This window comes from Musa acuminata, chromosome BXJ3-6, assembly GCF_036884655.1.
Source record: "Musa acuminata AAA Group cultivar baxijiao chromosome BXJ3-6, Cavendish_Baxijiao_AAA, whole genome shotgun sequence".
Taxonomy (NCBI): Eukaryota; Viridiplantae; Streptophyta; class Magnoliopsida; order Zingiberales; family Musaceae; genus Musa; species Musa acuminata.
The window spans coordinates 10408503-10429611 of NC_088354.1; the positions used below are offsets into that span (position 1 = coordinate 10408503).

General features: G+C 40.5%; 3 protein-coding genes across 3 annotated transcripts; 1 reads left to right on the plus strand and 2 right to left on the minus strand.

Moving 5' to 3' along the window:
* Positions 1–284: 284 nt before the first annotated feature.
* On the minus strand, positions 285–6739 carry LOC135640745 (DNA replication licensing factor MCM6). Its single transcript, XM_065155461.1, has 18 exons — positions 6581–6739; positions 6337–6489; positions 6118–6258; positions 5851–6013; positions 5505–5698; positions 5225–5420; positions 5045–5122; positions 4452–4681; positions 3937–4051; positions 3192–3266; positions 2893–3033; positions 2473–2676; positions 2216–2377; positions 2008–2063; positions 1799–1926; positions 1582–1707; positions 739–869; positions 285–647 (listed from the first exon to the last, which is right to left on the minus strand). The coding sequence occupies exons 1-18, from the start codon at positions 6655–6657 to the stop codon at positions 516–518; spliced, it is 2502 nt and encodes an 833-aa protein (XP_065011533.1). The 5' UTR covers positions 6658–6739; the 3' UTR covers positions 285–515.
* Positions 6740–7672: 933 nt separating this feature from the next.
* On the plus strand, positions 7673–13649 carry LOC135641842 (glycosyltransferase-like At2g41451). Its single transcript, XM_065157605.1, has 11 exons — positions 7673–8090; positions 8487–8636; positions 8823–8875; positions 9195–9303; positions 9530–9664; positions 9734–9778; positions 10895–11082; positions 11170–11311; positions 12406–12452; positions 12886–12973; positions 13084–13649. Exons 1-11 carry the CDS (start codon positions 7728–7730, stop codon positions 13396–13398), a joined length of 1635 nt encoding a protein of 544 aa, XP_065013677.1. The 5' UTR covers positions 7673–7727; the 3' UTR covers positions 13399–13649.
* A 4309-nt stretch (positions 13650–17958) lies between these two features.
* On the minus strand, positions 17959–20793 carry LOC135640855 (uncharacterized). Its single transcript, XM_065155631.1, has one exon. It carries the CDS (start codon positions 20653–20655, stop codon positions 18190–18192), a length of 2466 nt encoding a protein of 821 aa, XP_065011703.1. The 5' UTR covers positions 20656–20793; the 3' UTR covers positions 17959–18189.
* Between the last annotated feature and the right edge of the window lie 316 nt (positions 20794–21109).

Sequence of the window (21109 nt, forward strand, 5' to 3'; positions counted from 1 at the left end):
CGGATTAGAAATTTATCTCCAAATGGTTTCCTAATCCGACTTCAATTACAACGGAAGAGTTTGAAATAATTAACCCCAAAAAATAATTAATTAATACTCATTGAATAAAAGCTACGATGTCCTAATTATTATATGATACACATAATATTTAAATGTTCAAGAATCAATTGCATAAATCACATTTTGCTTATAACCAGATCAGATCAAAACTTGACGTTTAACCAGATGATATCGATTGCATAAATCACATTAAGATAGCCTTTCAAATAGTATAATTCATTCTTCGTTCATAATTAAAGCAGTTTCTTCAACGTAGAGAGGATACTTGAAACTCAACTTTGATATCATAAAAATAAAGCAAACACTTACAGTGGTACAAACTCTCGCATAGGGCTGGACGGACGAGCATTGCGGTAGTAATTAGTTAATACACAAGGTCTCTAATTGTCCCATCCCGAGTCTTCCTATATGTAGAAATCTCTAAAAAGGACTGCAGCCTGCACTTGCAGATGCTCCTACTCGACAATATAATTTGGAGCCACTGCCAGAATTCGGTTCTCACTCGATCTTCTTGCTTGACCATCCGACGCTGCTGAGCTCGTTCCATCATCTATCACTATCAGATGGCCTTCCCTCTGTATCAACCTCTGTATAAGACCGTTCCACACAATCAAGGCTTTGAGACCAATCCAAACGAAAACCTAACATCCTCCTATATGTTTCATTAGGCATACGTACCTCTATAATGGCTTTGATGCACTTGACTTCTTCCCGGACCTCATCGGTGTTACTGTAAGCACCTACGGCATTCTGCTGCTCCACGTACCAAATAATTAGATCCCCCTGCTTCATTCCAGCCAAACCACTTCCTGCAACAATAAACAAATCGGGGAAAAAAAAGGATTCAAGCTGAGACTCGAGAGGAGTTGTCGTGTTTTAATAACTACACAACTAATGTAAGATATCCGTAATACTTCTGTACAACTGCCAAGAAGGTTATATAATTCAAGCAAATTTAAAGCGTTGTTCTACTCTGGGCTCAGATCTAGTTAGACTTGTTCCTGGGCACCTCGACGAAACAATCTGAAACTATACTATTCCAGAAGGATAGTCTAAATTTGACCTATGTGCTAACTACAAGTTTATGCATGTGTACATCCTTCATAACATTTATGAATACAAGATAATATGAATATATCGTTAACTTAAGCTGTTTGACATAAGACATCCACACATGTTTATCCATTTTAATTCATTAAGCATCCAAACATACACAGTAACTTGGAGATCCTTGTGTCATTTAATAATTACATAACTTGAACACTAGAACTTCGACAAATTAACTGCCAATTATATCATTGCTCCACCTGTCCCTTAGTAATAATACATCTGCAGATATCACCGATAAGCATTTTTTCCTTTGTAAAGTTCCAATGTAATTTTTAGTTATGTGCAAGAAGACTCATAATTTGTGCTTAGTTAAAATTTTAGTGATTCTAAATAAGAAAAACCAGTTCTACCTATGAAAAGACTCAGAAGAAGCATCCAAGAAACAAATGTGATAATATTAAATGTTGTTACCATCTTGCGCTACTGCCTCCTCATGTTGCCGCAGACGCATAACAAGGGCTTGGGTAACTCTCTGAAAGTGTTCTTCAGTTATAACAAGTTTCTTTTTCTGATGACTCTCAGATCCTTGTTCATTACCTGCAAGATCATTATGTTCAGTTAGATGTAGTTTCAGAAACAAAACACATGATCGATTACCATACTAATAGCATTAAAAATAGAAACCTACCTCCATTTTCTGTTGCTGGACTAATTCCATCAGAAGCCGACTCTGCAGCATCTTGATCAGGAACATTGACTGCAACACCATCTTCATGATCTTGGAAATCAGAAAGATCGATCTCACTAGATTCAACACTGTATGTATACACAAAACTTTTTAAGAATCCAGAAGAAACTACCTTGAACTTCTGTTGATATCTAAAAAAATCTTCTTGCCTGATAATGGATGTTTTTAGGAGTTTTACTGCCACGCGAACATGGGCTGGGAGCACCTAGGAACATCAAAACAGAACCTTAGATTCTTAACATTTCTAAAATAATTATGGAGGAGTTTCCCTATGGTTTCAGAAGAGGAAAGATCCTGAAATAGGTTCATGTAAAAAAAAAAAATTGTGTGTTCCATGCATCATGGATGTTTGCTTACCACATTCTCCAAATGACTCCTAGCAATTGCTTCAGAAAGCCTGATCAATGCCTCAAGTTGCCTAACTGTCATTCTGTAGGCCACTCTGGTTCCAGGAGTACTATCACCTCTACGAAGAGCTACATATGATTCCACTAGCACATTTTTTGCTTCCGAACTAAGCTGCATTTACATAGCTCATTTAAGAATTAAATGATAAAAAAAATGAAAACCATTTTCTGAAATATGTGAGACAATACTGAGGAAAGTTGGTGAACCTGAGGTTTCAGAGACTTAGCATATGCTATGTATCGCTTTAACTCTGCAGTTGTAAATGCAGGGGCAAGTGCATCCTCCCTCTTCTGATGAACTCTCACAATGTGATGAGCAATATGGTAGTCTGTGTTTTCGTCTGGCTCATCGATCATAATGTACACCAGATCAAATCTTGAAAGAATAGCAGGAGGAAGGGCCACATTGTACTGAGAAATTGATATGAATATGTAAATCATTTTCCATGTTGTACTTCAAAATCAGTATCATTGTAGTCAGATAATTGCAGAAATCATGCGGAACTACCAAAATGCTACATAATTTTAAGGAAAAAGAAAATACATCCTTGCAAGGTGAAAAGAAATAATTAATGATCGACTTCAACATTCGGAAGGAAAATTCAAATTTCACTCCAAGAATTTTACCTTAAGGGGCTTTGACTTGTCATAGCGTCCTCCAGTAGGATTTGCTGCCGCCAAAATTGAAGTTCTTGCATTCAACGTGGCTTGTATACCTGCTTTGGTGATACTTATAGTCTGCTGCTCCATTGCTTCATGTATAGCAACCTTGAAATCGACTAAAAGTCAGAGCTCCAGAACTTCAAGTTGTTAGACAGTACATTGTTTATATATATATATATATATATATATATATATATATATATATATATAGAGAGAGAGAGAGAGAGAGAGAGAGAGAGAGAGAGAGAGAGAGAAAGAACTACCTGGTCCCTAATGTCCATTTTATCAAATTCATCTATGCAACATATACCATTGTCTGCAAGCATTAGAGCTCCTGCCTGTAAAAGATGGAGATGCATCATTCAGAAGGCAACTAATTAAACTCCTGGATTCAGGGAATGTCAATTTCCTTAAATTCAGAATGATACTTTTTATTTTCTTTGTTAAAATCATTTCAAGTACAATAAAAGTTCACAGCAATAAAGTATTTTTTGACTATGCCAATTTTATCTTCTTCTGCTTACTGGTAAATATATTTCAAATAGATGCTTCTAAACTATTAGTTGACTCCACATGACCAAACACAAATTTAGAAATAATTCACGTATTGCAAGTTCAAGAAACATTTACAAGCACACAAATACCATTATATTGCAGAAGACCAAGATTTTTCCTAAATAACTGCATAATCAAGAAATTTACTAAAGATTGATCCACAAGTTTCCATTTTCATTTTTTTCTCTTTAACAGGGTTATTTATTTTTCTATTGCAGGTGCTACAAAACAATAAAATGTTTAAAATTCATCACACGCAAGGCAATTAATGAATGCTTGTTATTGCAAGAAATCCATGAGCAACTAAACCTTGTGAATATTGGCTAAACACTACCAATCAGATTCCTGAAATATTTCGAAGTATAAAGCAGGTTTATAGACAACCCATTCATCAATAGTGGCATAAAACCAAATACATCATATTATACAAAATAAAAGCATAAACAGAATTACCTCAATACAGAACTCCCCGGTTTCTGGCTCTTTAGCCACTGTTGCTGTCAAACCTGCAGCAGAGGAGGATTTTCCTGATGTATAAACAGATCGGGGTACGAGATTAGAAGTATACCTGTTTAACAGAAAACAATTATGATTAAGTAAGCTTTTTGCAAAGAAATGTGTAGGGTCTGTAAATAGAGAAAAATCACCAAAAAGCTTATTCATTGAAGGTCTGAAGCTACAATAAGTTATAATTATGATTGTTTCAGAAAAATCCATTTTAGCTCTCTACCAACTTGACATTATTTGATCTGTCTTTTAGACTGGGCATTACTTTTTTATCTGTCTATACACATAAAGCAAAATTCCATTGCTATAATGTTTCATCATGAGAAAAGTGACATAGGTGCTATTTTGATATAACTAAATAGGTGTAATTAACCATTGGCTTGAGCATCTTAAACATGCTAGACTGAAATTTGTAATTCATATAAACTAACAGAACAAATAGACCAAAAGATTGTGCATACTTTAGGAACTGAGACTTTGCACAGCTTGGATCTCCTACTATGCACACATTGATATCACCTCTAAGGTTAATTCCTTCATGGGTTAACTTGTGCACACCACCCAATAACATAAGCAAAACTGCTCGCTTTATTTCTTGATGACCAAAAACCGTGGGGCATATGCTGTCAACTAATTTATTGAAAAAATCAGGGGTATTCCTCATCCTCATCACCTCATCTTCCTCTTCTTGCTGCAAAATAAAAATACATTATAAAGTCAAGTATACATTCAGAAGAGTTTGCTAGTAGATTATAAGTCAACTGGTATAACATATGCTAACTAAATGAAAAAGGCACCATAATAAGAACATTCATTATCTTTATATTTTCCAGGATACAAATCCTTCAATCATTTATTGGATTAACAGAGTAAGGTTACACAACATTTGGCATCCAAAAGATTCACATGCACAGGGAAAAAAAACATCATGAAGCACTAACCATAATTTGTACTTGTCAGTTGAATTATACAGCATGATGTAATCATGAATCATAAACACAATAGGAGAAAAATAAACAAACTAGCTATTTGTTCTTGAAAAGAAAGAACATACTGTGAACTCCTGTTTATCACTGTCATCAACATCTATCTTCCTGTCTCTGATGTCTCCATCCCCTCTACCATCTGCTATCTAAACAAACAGAGCATGAAATGCATTTGAGCAAAAGATGCACTATCAAAGGTTGAGATTGGAGCAAACAATCTTAACATTTGAGCCGAGAATAGTTTCAACCTGCACTGAGTTTGCAATGAAAGCGAGGCGATATGAAAGATCCCTTACTCCCAAAGCCTTGAGACCGCTGACTCCTCCATGGCCACCAGATACATTTTGACGCTGAGGAGCTTCACGCCTGCATTCTGCTCTCTCACCTGGAGAAGTCAGTGCCATAATATCTGGCACCGCAACCAATGTGCCAGTGAAGATGACCCTATAATCACCAAGAGAGAAAGGAATGTAAACGATGACAAGGTTACTATTTGCATATGTAGCTCAAGATTCTAAATAAGCTTACGTGTCTCCAGCCCTTGCCTTCTCAACAATCTCATGTCGGAGAATAACATCCAAAGATCGAGGAAGAGAACCAGCAGGTATTTCTTTAGATGTCTCCTGCATCCTTACCCGTTGCCAATCTGTGAACTTGCTCTCTTGCCGAAGCAATGCCCACTTATTTCGGTTTGCACATGTAGCATTCATGCATATTATAGGCTGAAGAAAACTAATAGTCAGCATCATAATTCATAAAAAGCATCCAAAACCATGAAATGAGCATGAAGAAAAATCAATGTGGCCACAAAACCCTACATGACAAACTAGAAATTGAACAAGTAATTTCACAAATTATATGCCCAACAGCCCACCTCGGTATACTTGTATTGCTGTTCCACATTCTTAATGACTCCGCCACACTCAAGGCACTTAAAGGTCCCCTGCAGGAGCTCTGGCCGGACCTCACTTGTCCGGGTAACGACCCCCATTACAGAAGTCAGCTTCCCAATCTCTGATGTCGTCAGGTCCCTCAACCTACAATAAATCATGTAAGCATGTGAAATGCAAGGAAAGAAGCACGCCTCAAGAAAGATATATTATTTTATCAGGGGAACAAAACCCCAAGAATCAAGCAATACCTTTTTAACAATGGAATGTTGTAGAAGGCGACATTTATGTCGCGGTTAGGGTTGTCATCTGCGATGATAGGTTGTCTGTTCTCGCTCGATTTCTGCTCCATTACGAATCTCATGCAAGCATTCCGCAGATAGGGCTCGAATCTGGCAAATTTGAACAAGGTATGTCCATGGAGTTCTGTAGTCAGGACCCAAGGTAAGGAGGAACGGAAGAAGAGTCACCTGAGGTACTCCTCTGAAATGGCCTTCTGGAGGACGTCGTTGAAGCGCATGACATGGGAGAAATCCACGTACATGGTGGTGGATTCCTTGTGCCGCATGGCCTCGATCTCCGCCTCATAGAACGGCTCCACCGCGTTTGGATCATGCTTGAATCTTGGGAAGGACAAAGACAGAAGGAGATCAAATCGAACAAAAACCCTAAGCAAAGAGAAGGGAAAACCCTAGAAAGAGCAGTTTTGACTACCTCTTAAGGAATTCCAAGAAGATGTTCTCCACGCGGATCGCCTTCTCATCGACGAAGAACCCCCCGAAGGCATCCATCCCGGTAGCAATCACGCTCTCCCTGTAGCCCTTTCGATTGATCGAAGAGGTCGGTCGGAGGTTAGGAACGGATCTAATGGGGAGACGCGGGAACTTTTGGCGGGAAGGACGGGAGTTGGCGCCAATATATTGTAGAGCCAATGGGGGAGATCCCACTGTCGAGTACTGATCACAGTTCACCGTAAACAACCATTCCGGAATCGACAGGTTCGCTTTTGCTTACGCGCCCCTCTTTCGAAAAAGTTTTTCTACCAGACACCGCTGTACCCGCCCATGTTCCTGTGTCGTGAGTGGAAGACAGAGACTGGGCCCCGCTACTGGAGTATCACGGTGTGGTAAGAAGAAGCACGATAAGAAACTACACGGACTTTTTCTTCTTGGGCAATACTTTTTACCCATCAATTCGATACCCGGATTCCTTGCCTACTAAATGATTGGATGAAAGATGTCGGACCCACGGGAGGCCAGGCCATTAATGGCCTCCGTTGTCCCCATGGGTGGGTGGTAAGGGTCAACTCCAATTTGTCGATTTTTTTTTGCATTTTGTTAAGAATATCGAAGCTGTTAAATACCACTTTTATTAATAAAATAATAATGACATAATCCCATTAATTTTTAATGACGAATATTTGGATTATTTTTCCAATCTAAGTAACAAATTGGTGATTTGGTATTTCTTTATTTAAGGTAATTTTAAGATAAAATTAGAAATATACAACAAAAATCACTTAAAGCAACAACTAAAGACGATTTTACGGAAGTGTTAAAATTTCTTGTTTATGTTTTACTTGAGACTGATCTAATTTGCTTTGAACACAAGCGTAGATTGATGCTCCGTTCCACCAGAACTATGCAGCTGCTTGAAATCGTTTATGTTTTTTTTTTGTTTTTAAAAGTAAAAACATTAAAATCGAGGTGCCAAATCTGCTTTCTTTGTGAACTGAAAAGCAAAACCGCTACCATTGCACGGCGGAAACGGCATTTCTGTTTCTGACAATAAAAACACTAGGAATCATAAATCAACGTTGAGTCCGTTCTCGTTCCGCCTTGAGTCGATCCGATCTCTGGCGATGCCGAGTCTCACCGCTCCTCTCCGGCCGCCCTCCGGCGCCGGCGCCTCGTCCTCCTCGGGCTCGAGCTTCACGTCGCGGGTCATCCTCCTCCTCACGGTGCTCCCCCTGGCCCTGGCCTCCTTTGCCTTCGTGCTCCAGTGGCGCGGTGGGCTCAACGACCCCGCTTCCGCGTGGCCGACCGACACACAGAGGTTCCCCGGCATGGAGAATAGCCCCATCGGCTCCTCCTCGTCCTTTTTCTCGGTTTCTTCCTCCTCGTCTTCGTCGGATTGCGCTGAGATCTTGGGTAGGAGTTCCTCCCCTTCCTTCCCTTTCTACCATGGTTGGAAGTTCGATTTCGACTCCGATCCTCGTCCAAAGGTGCGATCTAGATGCCTCTTTTGCTATGATAAAGTCTATGCTCGTTCTTGTGGGTTTGGATGGGATCTTGATGTGGATGCTAGTTGGAATGTGGATTGGGATCTTGGGTTTCATATGCCCTTCTCTAAGAATATAGAACAATACTATATACTTGGAATTTTCATTCTCCAACTTCTTAAAATTCCTACTCTGGGTATGTATAGGCGAGAGCGTTTAGTTTACTTATCCTGCAAAGTCTTGTAAAGCTTGTTGCTTCAATTAGAGCAAATCAAGAAGGGTTTAATTGAAAGAATTTGCTTTGGACAACTAGATACTTTCCAATATTAGTTTTACCGTTCCAATTTGGAAACTGAAGTCTGCATATGTGCATGTAACGATGGACTTGGGATACTGCAGATATGTATTACCTCAAGCACTTCAGCTGGCCTCGAGCAGATTCTTCCATGGTTGTTTTACCACAAAGTCATAGGGGTTACGACCTTCTTTCTGTTTGTCGAAGGGGAAGCTGCAAAACCAGCTGTCTCCACTGTCCTTGAATCGATTCCTGTAAGTTCTAATGTTCCCTTTTATCCAGAATTTGTTGAGGTAACCATGACCTGGGACTCTATGTTTTATATGCTCTTTTCTTGATCTTTTTCTACAATTGATTCTCTTTTAGAACAAGGTTGCTTCTGTGTGTTCTGAAACTGCTTCTCTGTGTTCTGACGTACATAGGGTTTACTTGCTATGCAGGGGGTGAAGGTCATCTACAGGACTAGCGACCTTGAAGAGAAACAAGCAAAAAGGTCTTTAATTTATTTTGTGGATGAAGTTATTAGATAGGTAGAATATTTATGAAGAGAACTTCTTAACTATTTCTTGGATGGCACAACATCGGATTGAGAGAAGAGTGTGTTTAAAAAGTTTATCATGCCACTTATCGGACAACTTTATGCATTGTGATATTAGTAATTTGGTTTATGTGTTATTTGAAAAAAGAATTGCTAGTGCAAAGGGTTCCTTATAATCTTTTAGTGGTTTCAGAATTTAGGTTTAAGCTTAAAGTCTATATTCATAATGTGGTTCTGAGCTTTGGCTAATGTGTTGGTTTTTTCTGTACCATAGCCGTGTTTGGAATGAGACTTGGCTGTCAGGCTTCTTCTACAAACCATGTAATTATGAACTGTTTGTGAAACAGTCCCTTAACATGGAGATGGCTATTGTTATGGCACGGGTATGGCATTTTTTACTTTGATTACGTAACAATTTTGACTTAACTAAATTGCATATATTTGCTCTCATTTGTTGGATAGTACTTACAATGTTACAGTGAAAGTTTATTGCCTAATATTGTATTTGAAATACCCTCCATAATCATGACTTTCCTTTCTGTTAATAGCTTTTTAATGATGCTTATTGGAAATTAAGCAAGTTTTATCATTGTTTTTGCTTGTCAAAAGGATGCTGGTGTTGACTGGATAATACATCTAGATACTGATGAGTTGATATATCCAGCTGGTGCTCGAGAGTATTCTTTGAGGCAATTGCTGTCAGACATACCTAGCAATGTTGACATGGTCATCTTTCCAAATTATGTAAGTGTTACCGCTGCTATATGATGACAGTGTGATGTGCAAGATCTGATGTGCCTATTTTCATTCCAGGAAAGTAGCATTGAACATGATGACATCAAAGATCCTTTTACCGAGGTAAATATCAATATGCTTATTGATGATTATATGTGCACTAATAGCTTGTTCTGCTCACATGAATGCAATTAATTAGGATGAAGCCTAAGCTCAAATTTTCTTTTGTTATTTCTTTTGTCTGACAACCATCATGCATAGTCTTATTTACTTAGAATAAGTAATAGTAACACCTTTTTCGCTGTGTTAAGATTATTGGCTGACGTTGGTTAGTATTTATATTGTCAAACCTAACCTAACTTATGAACTTAGTCGAAGAGGAATCTGAATGGGGATGCACATTATTTTCTTTATTTTTTTTACAAGCAAAGGATCCAAGCAATGAGTCGGAACAACACAAAATTTATAGAAATGGATATAAAAAATTTAGATATAACTCCATGTAATGCTATTTGAAAGGACATCATCGACATGGCACCCTTTATATATGGGTTTTCAGTGTGTGGAGGGTAGGTGTTGTAATCACCCAAGCAATCTATCAGACCTAGCAACCTGTATGGACTTGTCCTATGCTATGTGGCTATGGAGAAGGCCAATGCTAGTGCATCTTGCTTTATGTTTTAGGGTTTTGAGGTTAATATATTTTTTTGCTGATCGTTGTTCAATTCGTGCAATAAATTTTAGGTGTAAATTATTTGGAAAAGATGGACTTCCATGCTCAGGTGTAGTTTTTTTGGCTTAGGCTGCAAGGTTCAAGACAAGACAAGAAAATCCTGCACATGCCATTCGAAACTTATTGAAACTGCTAAGGCAAGGCCAATAGTCTAAACACATGTCATTCAGCTGAATGCCCTGGCCCACAATTTTATTATGTTGCAAACTGGTTTATATTAGGCCATAACCGTGCTCTGGTGCTCATCTTAGTGGCAAGGTTTTGATTTTTGATTCTGCTCTCAATCTTTTATTTTGAACTTCATCAATTATACTTTTTATATTTATATATTCATGTGTTCTTGATGATGACACATGAGCAAACTTTGTATTTCTACTGCTGATGAGATGTATGATCAACTTGTGTTCATACTAAATGCACTTGTATGTGTATTAGTGTGTGCATATGCATCTCTCATTCCATTTATAACCCATTGATCGGACTTTATAACTTGTATTTACATTTAGGTATCCATGTTTAAGAAGAATTATGACCATCTTCCAAAGGATACATATTTCGGTCTTTACAAGGAAGCAACACGTGGTAATCCAAACTACTTCCTTACTTATGGGAATGGAAAATCAGCTGCAAGAATTCAAGATTTTCTTCGTCCTAATGGTGCACATAGATGGCACAACTACATGAAGACCCCAAAGTAAGATGAATCAGCATAATTTTTGTTTGATGCTAATATGTTTACGAGAAAGATTTCTTATAAATGTTTTTATTTTAATCTTCATAGTGAGATCAAATTGGATGAGGCTGCAATTCTACATTACACCTATGCAAAGTTCTCTGACTTAACCTCAAGACGTGATCGGTGTGGCTGTAAGCCAACAAAGGAGGATGTCAAAAGGTGTTTCATTTTGGACTTTGACAGAGACGTGAGTGCTCATTTGTCTTTTAGTTGATCTCTTTTATAAGTGGAAACTACACAGCATGAGCATTAAGATGTGACTGATTTACGAGAACAACACGAATATTACTAAATATTGTAAAGTGCATAGATATATTTTGCAACATCATAATCATCACCGAAGCCTTTTCCTGTCAATATGCCTCGGCATTAAAACTAATTCTTTAAATGGAAAAAGTTTTATGGGGGACTTTTTTTTGTCATTGTGTAGTAATTCTAATAAGTTGAGAAGTGGTTATAGTTGACCGAAAGTTAACATTTGAGCTCCTATCTAATTGCACTTTCATATTTTTGTGCCCACAGAATAATGTTAAATGCCCTTCATTTCTCTACACAGTTGCTAACATGGACCTGAATATATAATCTGAATTATGATCTTACCTGGCATGCTTAGCAGAAAATTAATTTCATTTTCATGTAGTGATCATGTACAAACATATCTTGTAGGTATCTTGGTGAACATTTTGTTTTATTATACAAGCATATCTTAGAATTTTAGTACATGATTTAGGTACCAAAAGGGCAGTAGCTATCCAGTTATGTGGGTTTTGCCCTGAAAACTATCAGAAAGATGATCTTGTGGTTCTGAGCTGGTTCTCACTTTCTGGGAAACAATTGGTCCCTTTTTGCATGATTGTTTCACTTGTCATTTAAGCATGTGTCTGCAAGTGAAAATTTCTTTGTGCAGTTATTGTAACCAATCAAAGGTACAGTATCTTATTATTGTTTTCTCAGCAAGTGCAGAATAAGCGGATCTATTGTTTTCTATCTGATCATATTAGGAAGCACTAATTGTTGATATTAAAAGTGCAATTTTACAACAGCAATATAATGCTAGGAACTTCTCATTTGCTATGTGCCTTCACCCTGCGATAATTTATTGAGATCAATTATCACCTGGCAAACCATTTGGTACTTGATAATACAAAATACAATTATAACTGCTTGTCTCATGGAAGGTTTTTTTTTTCCCTCGATGTCTCATGGAAGTCATTTTAGGATATTGCAGATATTTTCAGAAGCAATTGTAGTGTACTAACACCTTTCCATGTTGGTATATAGGCTTTTATTATTGCATCTACCGCCACTGAGGAAGAAATGCATCATTGGTAATTTTCCCAACACAATTGGTATTGTTTTCTTGTTTAATTTTGTTTCTTGAAGTTTTAATAATCAGCTAGTAGATCCTTTTTGATTCAGAAGTTCCTGTAATGGTTACCTCATTGAAACGTGAAAAGAATGATTTATAGAAGTGTGCTATATTTTCTCCAAATAATGTAACTAATAGTATTTATTTGATTTCACATTCATTTTTTACTGTTTGTGCATTTCTTTGTTATGTCTGAAGAGGATCACTATCTCCTGCAGAAAAAGGGTTCTGTGTTGGTATATATTGCAGAATTTCATACAATTAATCATCAATAACTCTCAATAACATCTATCCTGAACTAGCTTGGTTTTCCCCTCAAAAAAGTGTGCCTGTGTTTGTTAGTTGATTATTGACCTTACACATTACCATCTTATCAATTTTATTCTTTTCAGGTACCGTGATCGTGTCGTATGGACTGACAAACAGATCAATTTGAAACTTTTGAGGAAGGGCATCTTGACTCGTATATATACACCCATGGTAAGGTGTAGGCTTCAATTACCAAAAGATCTTGAAGAGAAGGAAGCTTGTTTCATTCATGTATGAGGTGATTGCAACTATTTCTAACCTAGCATTACTGCTTCATTCAGGCTATTATTCATGGTCTGAAGGAATCCGGTGTCTTCAGTAATGCGGTTGCTTCTGCAAAATCGCTCTCCAAGGAGAAATTTTTGTCTTCCATGGAGAAACTTCAAAATAAAAGTTCTCTAGTGCCCAATTCCGTGACTGCTGGAACACAGTCTCTGCGAAGTAGCAACAGGAAAATAGGAAGTCACACTGAATCCCAAGCGACTGGAAGAAAGGTCTTGGAGATTTCCGTCATCCAGGAGAAAGCAGTTCTACCTTCGTCGCCCCCAAGATTGGAAGATCTTCACAGGGAGTTTCATGAATATCTTGCAAATTGAAATGCCAGGGCGATATATATGCAGAAGCAAGAACCCACGACGAGCGTTGACGGCCAGAATCCAACAAGCTGCTCTTAACTTCTAAATTTGATGCTGTTTTTGTCATCGAGGGGGCCAGATTCAGATTGCATTCTATCTAGAAATTTGGCTGCCAATCTTCACAGTAGTTATCATCTTTAAATACTTTCGTACAACCAAATTATGTATGTTGTTAACAGTAATGAGAAAGCAGAGACATACACATTCATTTCTGTTGTTTTGCAGTATAGTTTGTCGTGTCAGATTGCAATGTCTTCACCCTTTCTGCCTTTAAGAAGATTAATAGCTCTGAGTTGGTAATTTAGAACTGAGTACCATTTGAGGGCACGTAGTGGCAAGTGTTAGACTTGTTTGGTGTTGACAAAGCTAAACTACTACCTTATGATGACTTAACTATAATATTTTATGTAACCTAATATAATTGCACTAGATTGATTTGGTTGGTTCTAAGTCGGCATGGAGGACCACTCCAAGGATCGAGGTCGAGTGAGGTTTTTGACGTCATCCCTGGAATGCTTATGAAAATCTTTTAAGTAAAATAATAATATTAATTGACCTCGATTATTATGATCTGATAAAATTTAATAATCGATCTAATGAAAAAAAAATAAGATATAAAAAAAATATTATAAAAAATATTATAAAAAAATATTTCTTAACGATCAATTGCTTAGAATATTGTGAATTCTATCTAGAATTCTGAAACTATAAAAGTGGATAATTTTCTAAAATCCAGCTTAATTAGTAGTGAATAATCAAGGAAAAAAAGATAATTGACATTGAAGTAATAAACAATCGTATTATTAACTTAATTAATATATCAAGTAATAGCCCATAAGATATCTATTAATTTAAATGCAGTTAATTTAGGTGGCGTATTCGAGGTCGGAATCATCTGAGATGATGATTACGGCGTCGGATTGGAGATCGAAATCATCTCTCCGACATGTAGCAAATCTTAAGATGGCGTATTCCGAGTAATACTCCCACTCTTGTTCGATTCGGAGACGTATTAGGAAACCAAGTATGGCGTCTATATATACAGACGCCAAGGATTAGCTCATGCATTCAACTCCTCACAGCGCTTGAACGCACAACCAGACGAGAGAGAGAGAGAGAGATAGAGAGAGAAGAAGGCGGAGCACTCGGCGGTTTCAGCAAGAACATGAGCGCGAGCACCTCCACTGCTTCCACCAGCAGGCAGCGCCATCCACCATGCAGCACGACGCGGTGCCCGTGCGTGCACTTGGCGCTGCGGAGGGCGCGCGTTCGAGCCGATGACCCCGTTTGCGTGTTGCAGAAGCGGGTCGCCTACAGCGACAAGGACAAGGTGCAGCATCGCCTCCTCCTGCCCAGGGATCAGCTCGACTGGCTCGTGCTGGAGCAACGCATGACCGCGGCGGAGAAGGCGCAGACGACAGACGGGGCCGGGTTGCCGGTCAAGGTTTTCGGTCGGTTTGGGAGGGAGTACAACCTCATCCTCAAGTACGTCACCTCCATCAAGGCCTACCGCATCATGGGACCCGAGTACATGTGGCTGGTGAAGGACAACGGGTTTCTGACCGGCCAGTTTCTCCATCTCTGGGTGTTCCGAGCCCAGAACGCCGACGGAGCATCGGCGAGCGCCAACCCCGGCGGGCTTAGGATGGCCATCATAAACCACGCAAAGGCCGAACAGGACGAGACGGTAGAGATGGACGCCGATCCTGAAGTGGTGTTGGCAGCAGAAACGCTGATGTGGATGAGCGAGAGGCCCAGCCAGTCTTCTTAGTCGACTTGTGGTTGTTGAATTGGAAGTGTCCACACCGAGTTTTATTTTCTGTTCATGATAGTTTACAGTCATAATTGTAATTGAATTGGAAGTTTCCACACTGAGTTTTATTTTCTGTTCATGATAGTTTACAGTCATAATTGTAATTGAATTGGAAGTTTCCACACTGAGTTTTATTTTCTGTTCATTATAGTTTACAGTCATAATTGTAATTGAATTGGAAGTTTCCACACTGAGTTTTATTTTCTGTTCATTATAGTTTACAGTCATAATTGTAATTGAATTGGAAGTTTCCACACTGAGTTTTATTTTCTGTTCATTATAGTTTACAGTCATAATTGTAATTGAATTGGAAGTTTCCACACTGAGTTTTATTTTCTGTTCATTATAGTTTACAGTCATAATTGTAATAAATAAATAAATAAATAAAGGTCTATATTTTGTTTTCTTTAATCTCTTTAAGCAGACAATTAAATTCAATTAATTACACCTTCCATTACGTAATAAAATAAAGCTAGCCAATAAATTCTCGTAATAATAATATATTCTTGAAAGTCCAGATTAAAATTACAAAAGAATCCAACTCAAAGACATCATCTATGATAGATTTTGTTTCCTGAAGCGTAGGAAATCTAAAGATTGAGATATCATTATATACCGAGTTGATTTGGTTACAACTCGTACATTGGCATTAGAATCGAATTAGGATACCGAGTTGAGGTCGAGTCGCATTAGGAAACAAGGCGAGTGTATATATATATATATATATATATTGAGGAGAAAGCTCAAGGTAACTCGTTCTTATTCGTGCTAGCTTTGATTCCACCGATTTCATCATGTTCCTCCCTCCCTTAATTAATTTAGTGTGCACAACAAGTTTTAGATAAAGAAAACTTACAACATATATATATATGTTGAGGAGAATCATGGCCGTCTAGAAAAGAAAGAGAGAGGAGGAAGGGAGCAAGAAAAGAGAGAAAGACAAGAAAATAAGAGTTAGCAAAGGCGAAGGGGATGAAGAGAAGTTGTTAACGGAGCAGGGGATCAAGAGAATCGTGTGGAAGCTGAAGGGTAAATCGCACGGCGTCACGACGATGGATGGTGCAGGGTGTTAGGTTGACAATCCACATATTGAGCCCATTGCGGGTTTTAACAACGCACAGCCCACCCCATTTGACCTAACAAAATTAGGGGGTACGATGGTTGTGTTTTTGGAGCAGAAAAAAAGGCAGTACCAAGTGGAAAAATTGCAACAGCAATTTGATTCAAAAAGGAGGAGAAAAAAATAAAAAAAATAAGAAAAATAAATGGAAGAAAACAATGACAACTCAGAGAGACAATTCTCTTGGGGTGAATTTAGATGTTATGCACAGTGACATGATCCTTATATCTCAGTTATTCTTTTGTGATTGTTGTTAGGGTTTTGAGCAAGAGATTGAGATTTGTATATTCATTATTCTTATAGTGGATTATCTCTAGTTTGTCCTGTGATTTTTACCCTTCATATTGAAAGGGTTTTTGAGTTGATCCCGGGGCGGAGGAGGTGATGCTGCACCTTGTCCTTGACGGTGTAGGCGACCAGCTTCTGCAACACGCAAACGAGGTCATCGGCTCGAACGCGCGCCCTCCGCAGCGCCAAGTGCACACACCGGCACCGCGTCGTGCTGCATGGTGGATGGCGCTGCCCGGTGGAAGCAGTGGAGGTGCTCGCGCTCATGTTCGTGCTGAAACCGCCGTGCTCCGCCTTCTTCTCTCTCTCTCTCGTCTGGTTGTTGCGTTCAAGCGCAGTGAGGAGTTGAATGCATGAGCTAATCCTTAGCGTCAATATATATAGACGCCATACTTGGTTGCCTAATACGTCTCCGAATCGAACAAGAGGGGGATTATTACTCGGAATACGCGACCTTAAGATTTGCTACGACATGTAAAGAAATAATTCCAACCTATTACTTGAGATAGGCGCATCGGATATCAAACACCAATTACTCGAGACAACAACCCCGTTTGCGTTCAGCAGAGGAGACTAACCCGTAGTGACGTTGACAGAAAGTAGCATCGGCTCCTCCTTCCCAAGGATCAACTCAAACTCCAAGGCACGATGACCACCGCGGAGATGTGGACGACGGAAAAAAGGCCGCCTGCCGATCATGATTCTGGACTGGGTGTGGAGGGAGTACAACCTCATTCTCGAGTTCATCGCGTCCATCAGCACCTATGGCTTCATGGGAGCCGTTTTTACTACAGATGGACGAGAACCAGTTTCCGACAGGCCACTTTGATGACCTCGAGTGTACCATACGGCGGAGCAAGAAAGCTGACCGGCAGTAGGAGGAGGTAATTAATTGGCAGCTAACGCCGCCGTGCAACAAGGAAAGCTCTCACCGCGACACACCGTGAAGGCGGAATTCTTCCTTGTGTCTCCAATTTGTTGACGCTTTCGATGTTGATGGGAACGAGAGGAAGCTAATAAATGCAAGACGATGCATGCACTTATCGAAGTAAATTAAGCACAAGAAAGCATATCTTTTGCTCCCATCGAGAAGAAGAGATGCCTGCATCGGTGACCAAAAAAATGTGACACTATATCTTTTTACTGGATTCTGTTCGGTTTTATCTGGTCCGATCCAATTTGATCTTTCCTTCTTTCTTCTTTTGCACCTCTTCTTACGTGCTCTTTCTCTCTTCTTTCTTCATATGAATCGTCAACCACATCCCAAAGGTCTTGAGAGATGAATAGAGTCTGCATTTGACTTGCTCCAGTAATCATAGTGCTCTCCCTTTCGGAAAAGATGGCATTGAAGGAAAGATCACACAGCATACATAAGAATAGGGCTAAGAAGTTCTCCCTTTCGGAAGAGAGTATTCTGTCTATTTGGTTTAATCTAAAACCCTAATTGCACACACTTCATATACTGAAATTACATATGAGCCTTTGACGGCCAGCTTATTAGGGACCTCATGGGAAGCACACAGCCACCACCCTACCGCTGCTGCACGTATATGATCACAGCAAACACAAATCCTTGACAAGGAGCGATTAGATCCCACATTGATGAATAGTAATTTCCATCGTCACTGGCGTAGATGTACGACGAACTGACATGAGGTACGTACCGATGAGCTCGATACAAATCGTATAGATGCGGCATTGCTCGAATGATTGTGATTCCGAGGTAGAAGAAGGCAGTTAGGGTGTTGCCTCTCGAGTTCCTGCTGATGTTGAGGATGATCTGAGGGAGCAAGAAGCCATCAACCACCAACCCGGCGTATGAGATCAGTTCTTCCCAGCCCTGCAGCTGGAGTAGCCAGATGAGAAGCCCCCCGGCAAAGTACAGAGGCAAACACACCATGAGTGCTGCCCTCTGCCTTTTGCTCTCCTCTGGTGATCTCAGAGACCATGCCACCTGAAGCAAGCGGAAGGACAGGAAGAACGCCACCGTGGACATGACCCTGACGATGGTCTCGTTAACCTCGATCCACCCCCCGCTCCGCAGGAGCACGTTCTGCCTCTTACGGGCCACGAACAGGGCTTCAAAGTTCAGCACGGAGGGGATCATGTAGCCGAGCACGAGGAGAACCAGCATGGCGATCGACATGGAGGGAAGGGCGTCCGGGTGCTTCTTGGAGTGGAGGATCTGAGACCGGATGCAGATGCATGACAAGGTGAGGGAGACCAAAGCCATGGCGATCTCGACATCCATCCTCCACATCGAATCGACTGCCTCCGACTCGTACATGTGATCGGATGAGACGTCGATCGGGTGGAAGAAGAGGGAGTCCCGCTTGTTCCTCGTGCTGCTTATGGTGCCGCTGATGTGCTCCCCGGCCTTGGGATCGAGAGGTCTCAGCTGGATCTTAATCAGGATCTCGCAGTCGATGGAATCTAGGAATCGACATCCTCGCATACAGATGGTTCCACTCGCAGCATCGTAGATCCCTTCTGCAGCGATCTCTAAGAATCCATCGGAAGGAACAGAGTTGAATTTGTAGCTTATCGCATAGCTTACGTTCCTGATCGTGCTGTGGTGCTCGTCGTCCATCTCTATCAGATCAGCTGCAGATGCCGAGCTTTCTGCCGGCGCCATGGCAGTGTCACCGTCGCCATAATATGTGTCTCCGATCGACAACACCCTCGCCTGCCCCCACCCTCGCCTGCCGCCATCATCCTTCAAAGAGACCGAGAATCCCATGTCACCAGGAGATCTTCCATTCGGATATCTTATCTTGCCCCGCGTAGCTCCACCGGTCGCGCTGCATGAGCTCCGGACAGAATCTATTGAAGTGTACTTATACTTGATTGGCCCAGGAATCGTGTTCATATGACTTCCCAGACTCTGGAACGAGATCGTGCTGAAGTAGCCGACGTCGTTCGTGTTCTTGTTGCTCCAAATCCTGCCCACGACGTTGCTCCTACTCTGCAGCGTCATGGCCGCTGGAACCCACAAGCTCAATCCGATCGTGCAATCACCGACAGAGTAATTGGCCTTTGAATTCCGCCCCTTAAGGATGCGGCAAGTTAAAAGGCAGAGCTGATTCCTACTGCGATCCCAGTAGCCTTCTCCGACCAAGGAAATCTCGGACGCTATGTTCTCGTATCTGCTGCTGACATTGGAGAATCCGATGGACAGATGCAACATCCCGTCCTGTTGACAGATCATGTTGAAGGCCATATATCTCGAGGAGAATCCAAGACTCCCACCTAATCTATATGTTCGACCATGCATGTGTGAATGGAGGAAAGAACAAGTCGAAGCAGGCTCGAAGCCCAACGATTCCTCCTCGAATCTGCGAGGGGAACATGAACTGTTGGCTTGAGGGATCATGGTATAGTCGTACCCGTTCTGAGCGTAAGCTGAAAGCCAAATGGGATCGAAGTGGTTGGGACTGCCGGCGGGATCCCAGCTCTGCAGACTGCCGCTCACCAGGGAGGAAGTGATGTTGGATGTTTTGGGGAAATCGAGCTTTAGAACTGCAGAGAGATAGAGAGGCTCACCGAGATGTTGGGGTTCAGGTTGGCGGAAATCACCATCGCCGACCATGCAAAGCTTGCCGGTTGATTCGGACCAGAAGCCGAAAGCGTTGAAGGTGAGGTAAGTTTGGATGGAGTCATGGAAGGATAAGGTCCCGGCGACTTGGTAGGTGCCGGGGGATCGCGTCTTGTGGAGGTAAGTGGAGTGGAACTGGAAGGAGGAAGAGCCATTGAAGCCGGAGTCCGAGCGGAAGAGGTCTCCACCACCAGAGAAGTAGCCGTTTGATATGAAGATGGCGGAACCAAAACGGAGGCTGGTGGCCATGGATTGAGGGACGACGGAGCTGCAATGGTCGTCATAGGAAATCTCAGCTGCTGAAGAAGAGGAAAAGAGTGCGAGGAGGAGGATGATGAGGAAGAGTGGAATATGCAGGTAATAGGCAGAGGAAACGAAGGTCGGGAAGATGATGAGAGCCATGGCAATCTTGCACAGAGCACGAAGAAGAAAGCCAGTTGGCTGCCCATTATATTACAACCGACAGCCGTATTATGCTGACTACGAGTAGACAAATTTAATGCTCGTCAAATATATCCCTTTAAATTTAAATTATTTTTATATCTATCTTTAACTACGTTTAGATTAGTCTCAATATTATTAATAATATATATAATAAATAGTTCGAAATAAATAGTATTTAGAGATAGATATACTGTAATTTTCTGAACGTGTGAAGCGGATCCAGGATCTGGCGGTAGATCTAATGTATATAAAAAGTCTTTTTGCGTTGACTTGAAAGTCAATTTAAGGGGCTGAGAAAGTCGTCGTCGGTTGACAATTTACATGAGTGGAGGTTGCTTCATTGTTCACAACATGGGGCTTTGATTGGCATCTGTGCTTCTTTGAGTCTTCATTTCCTTTTTTATTTTTCGAC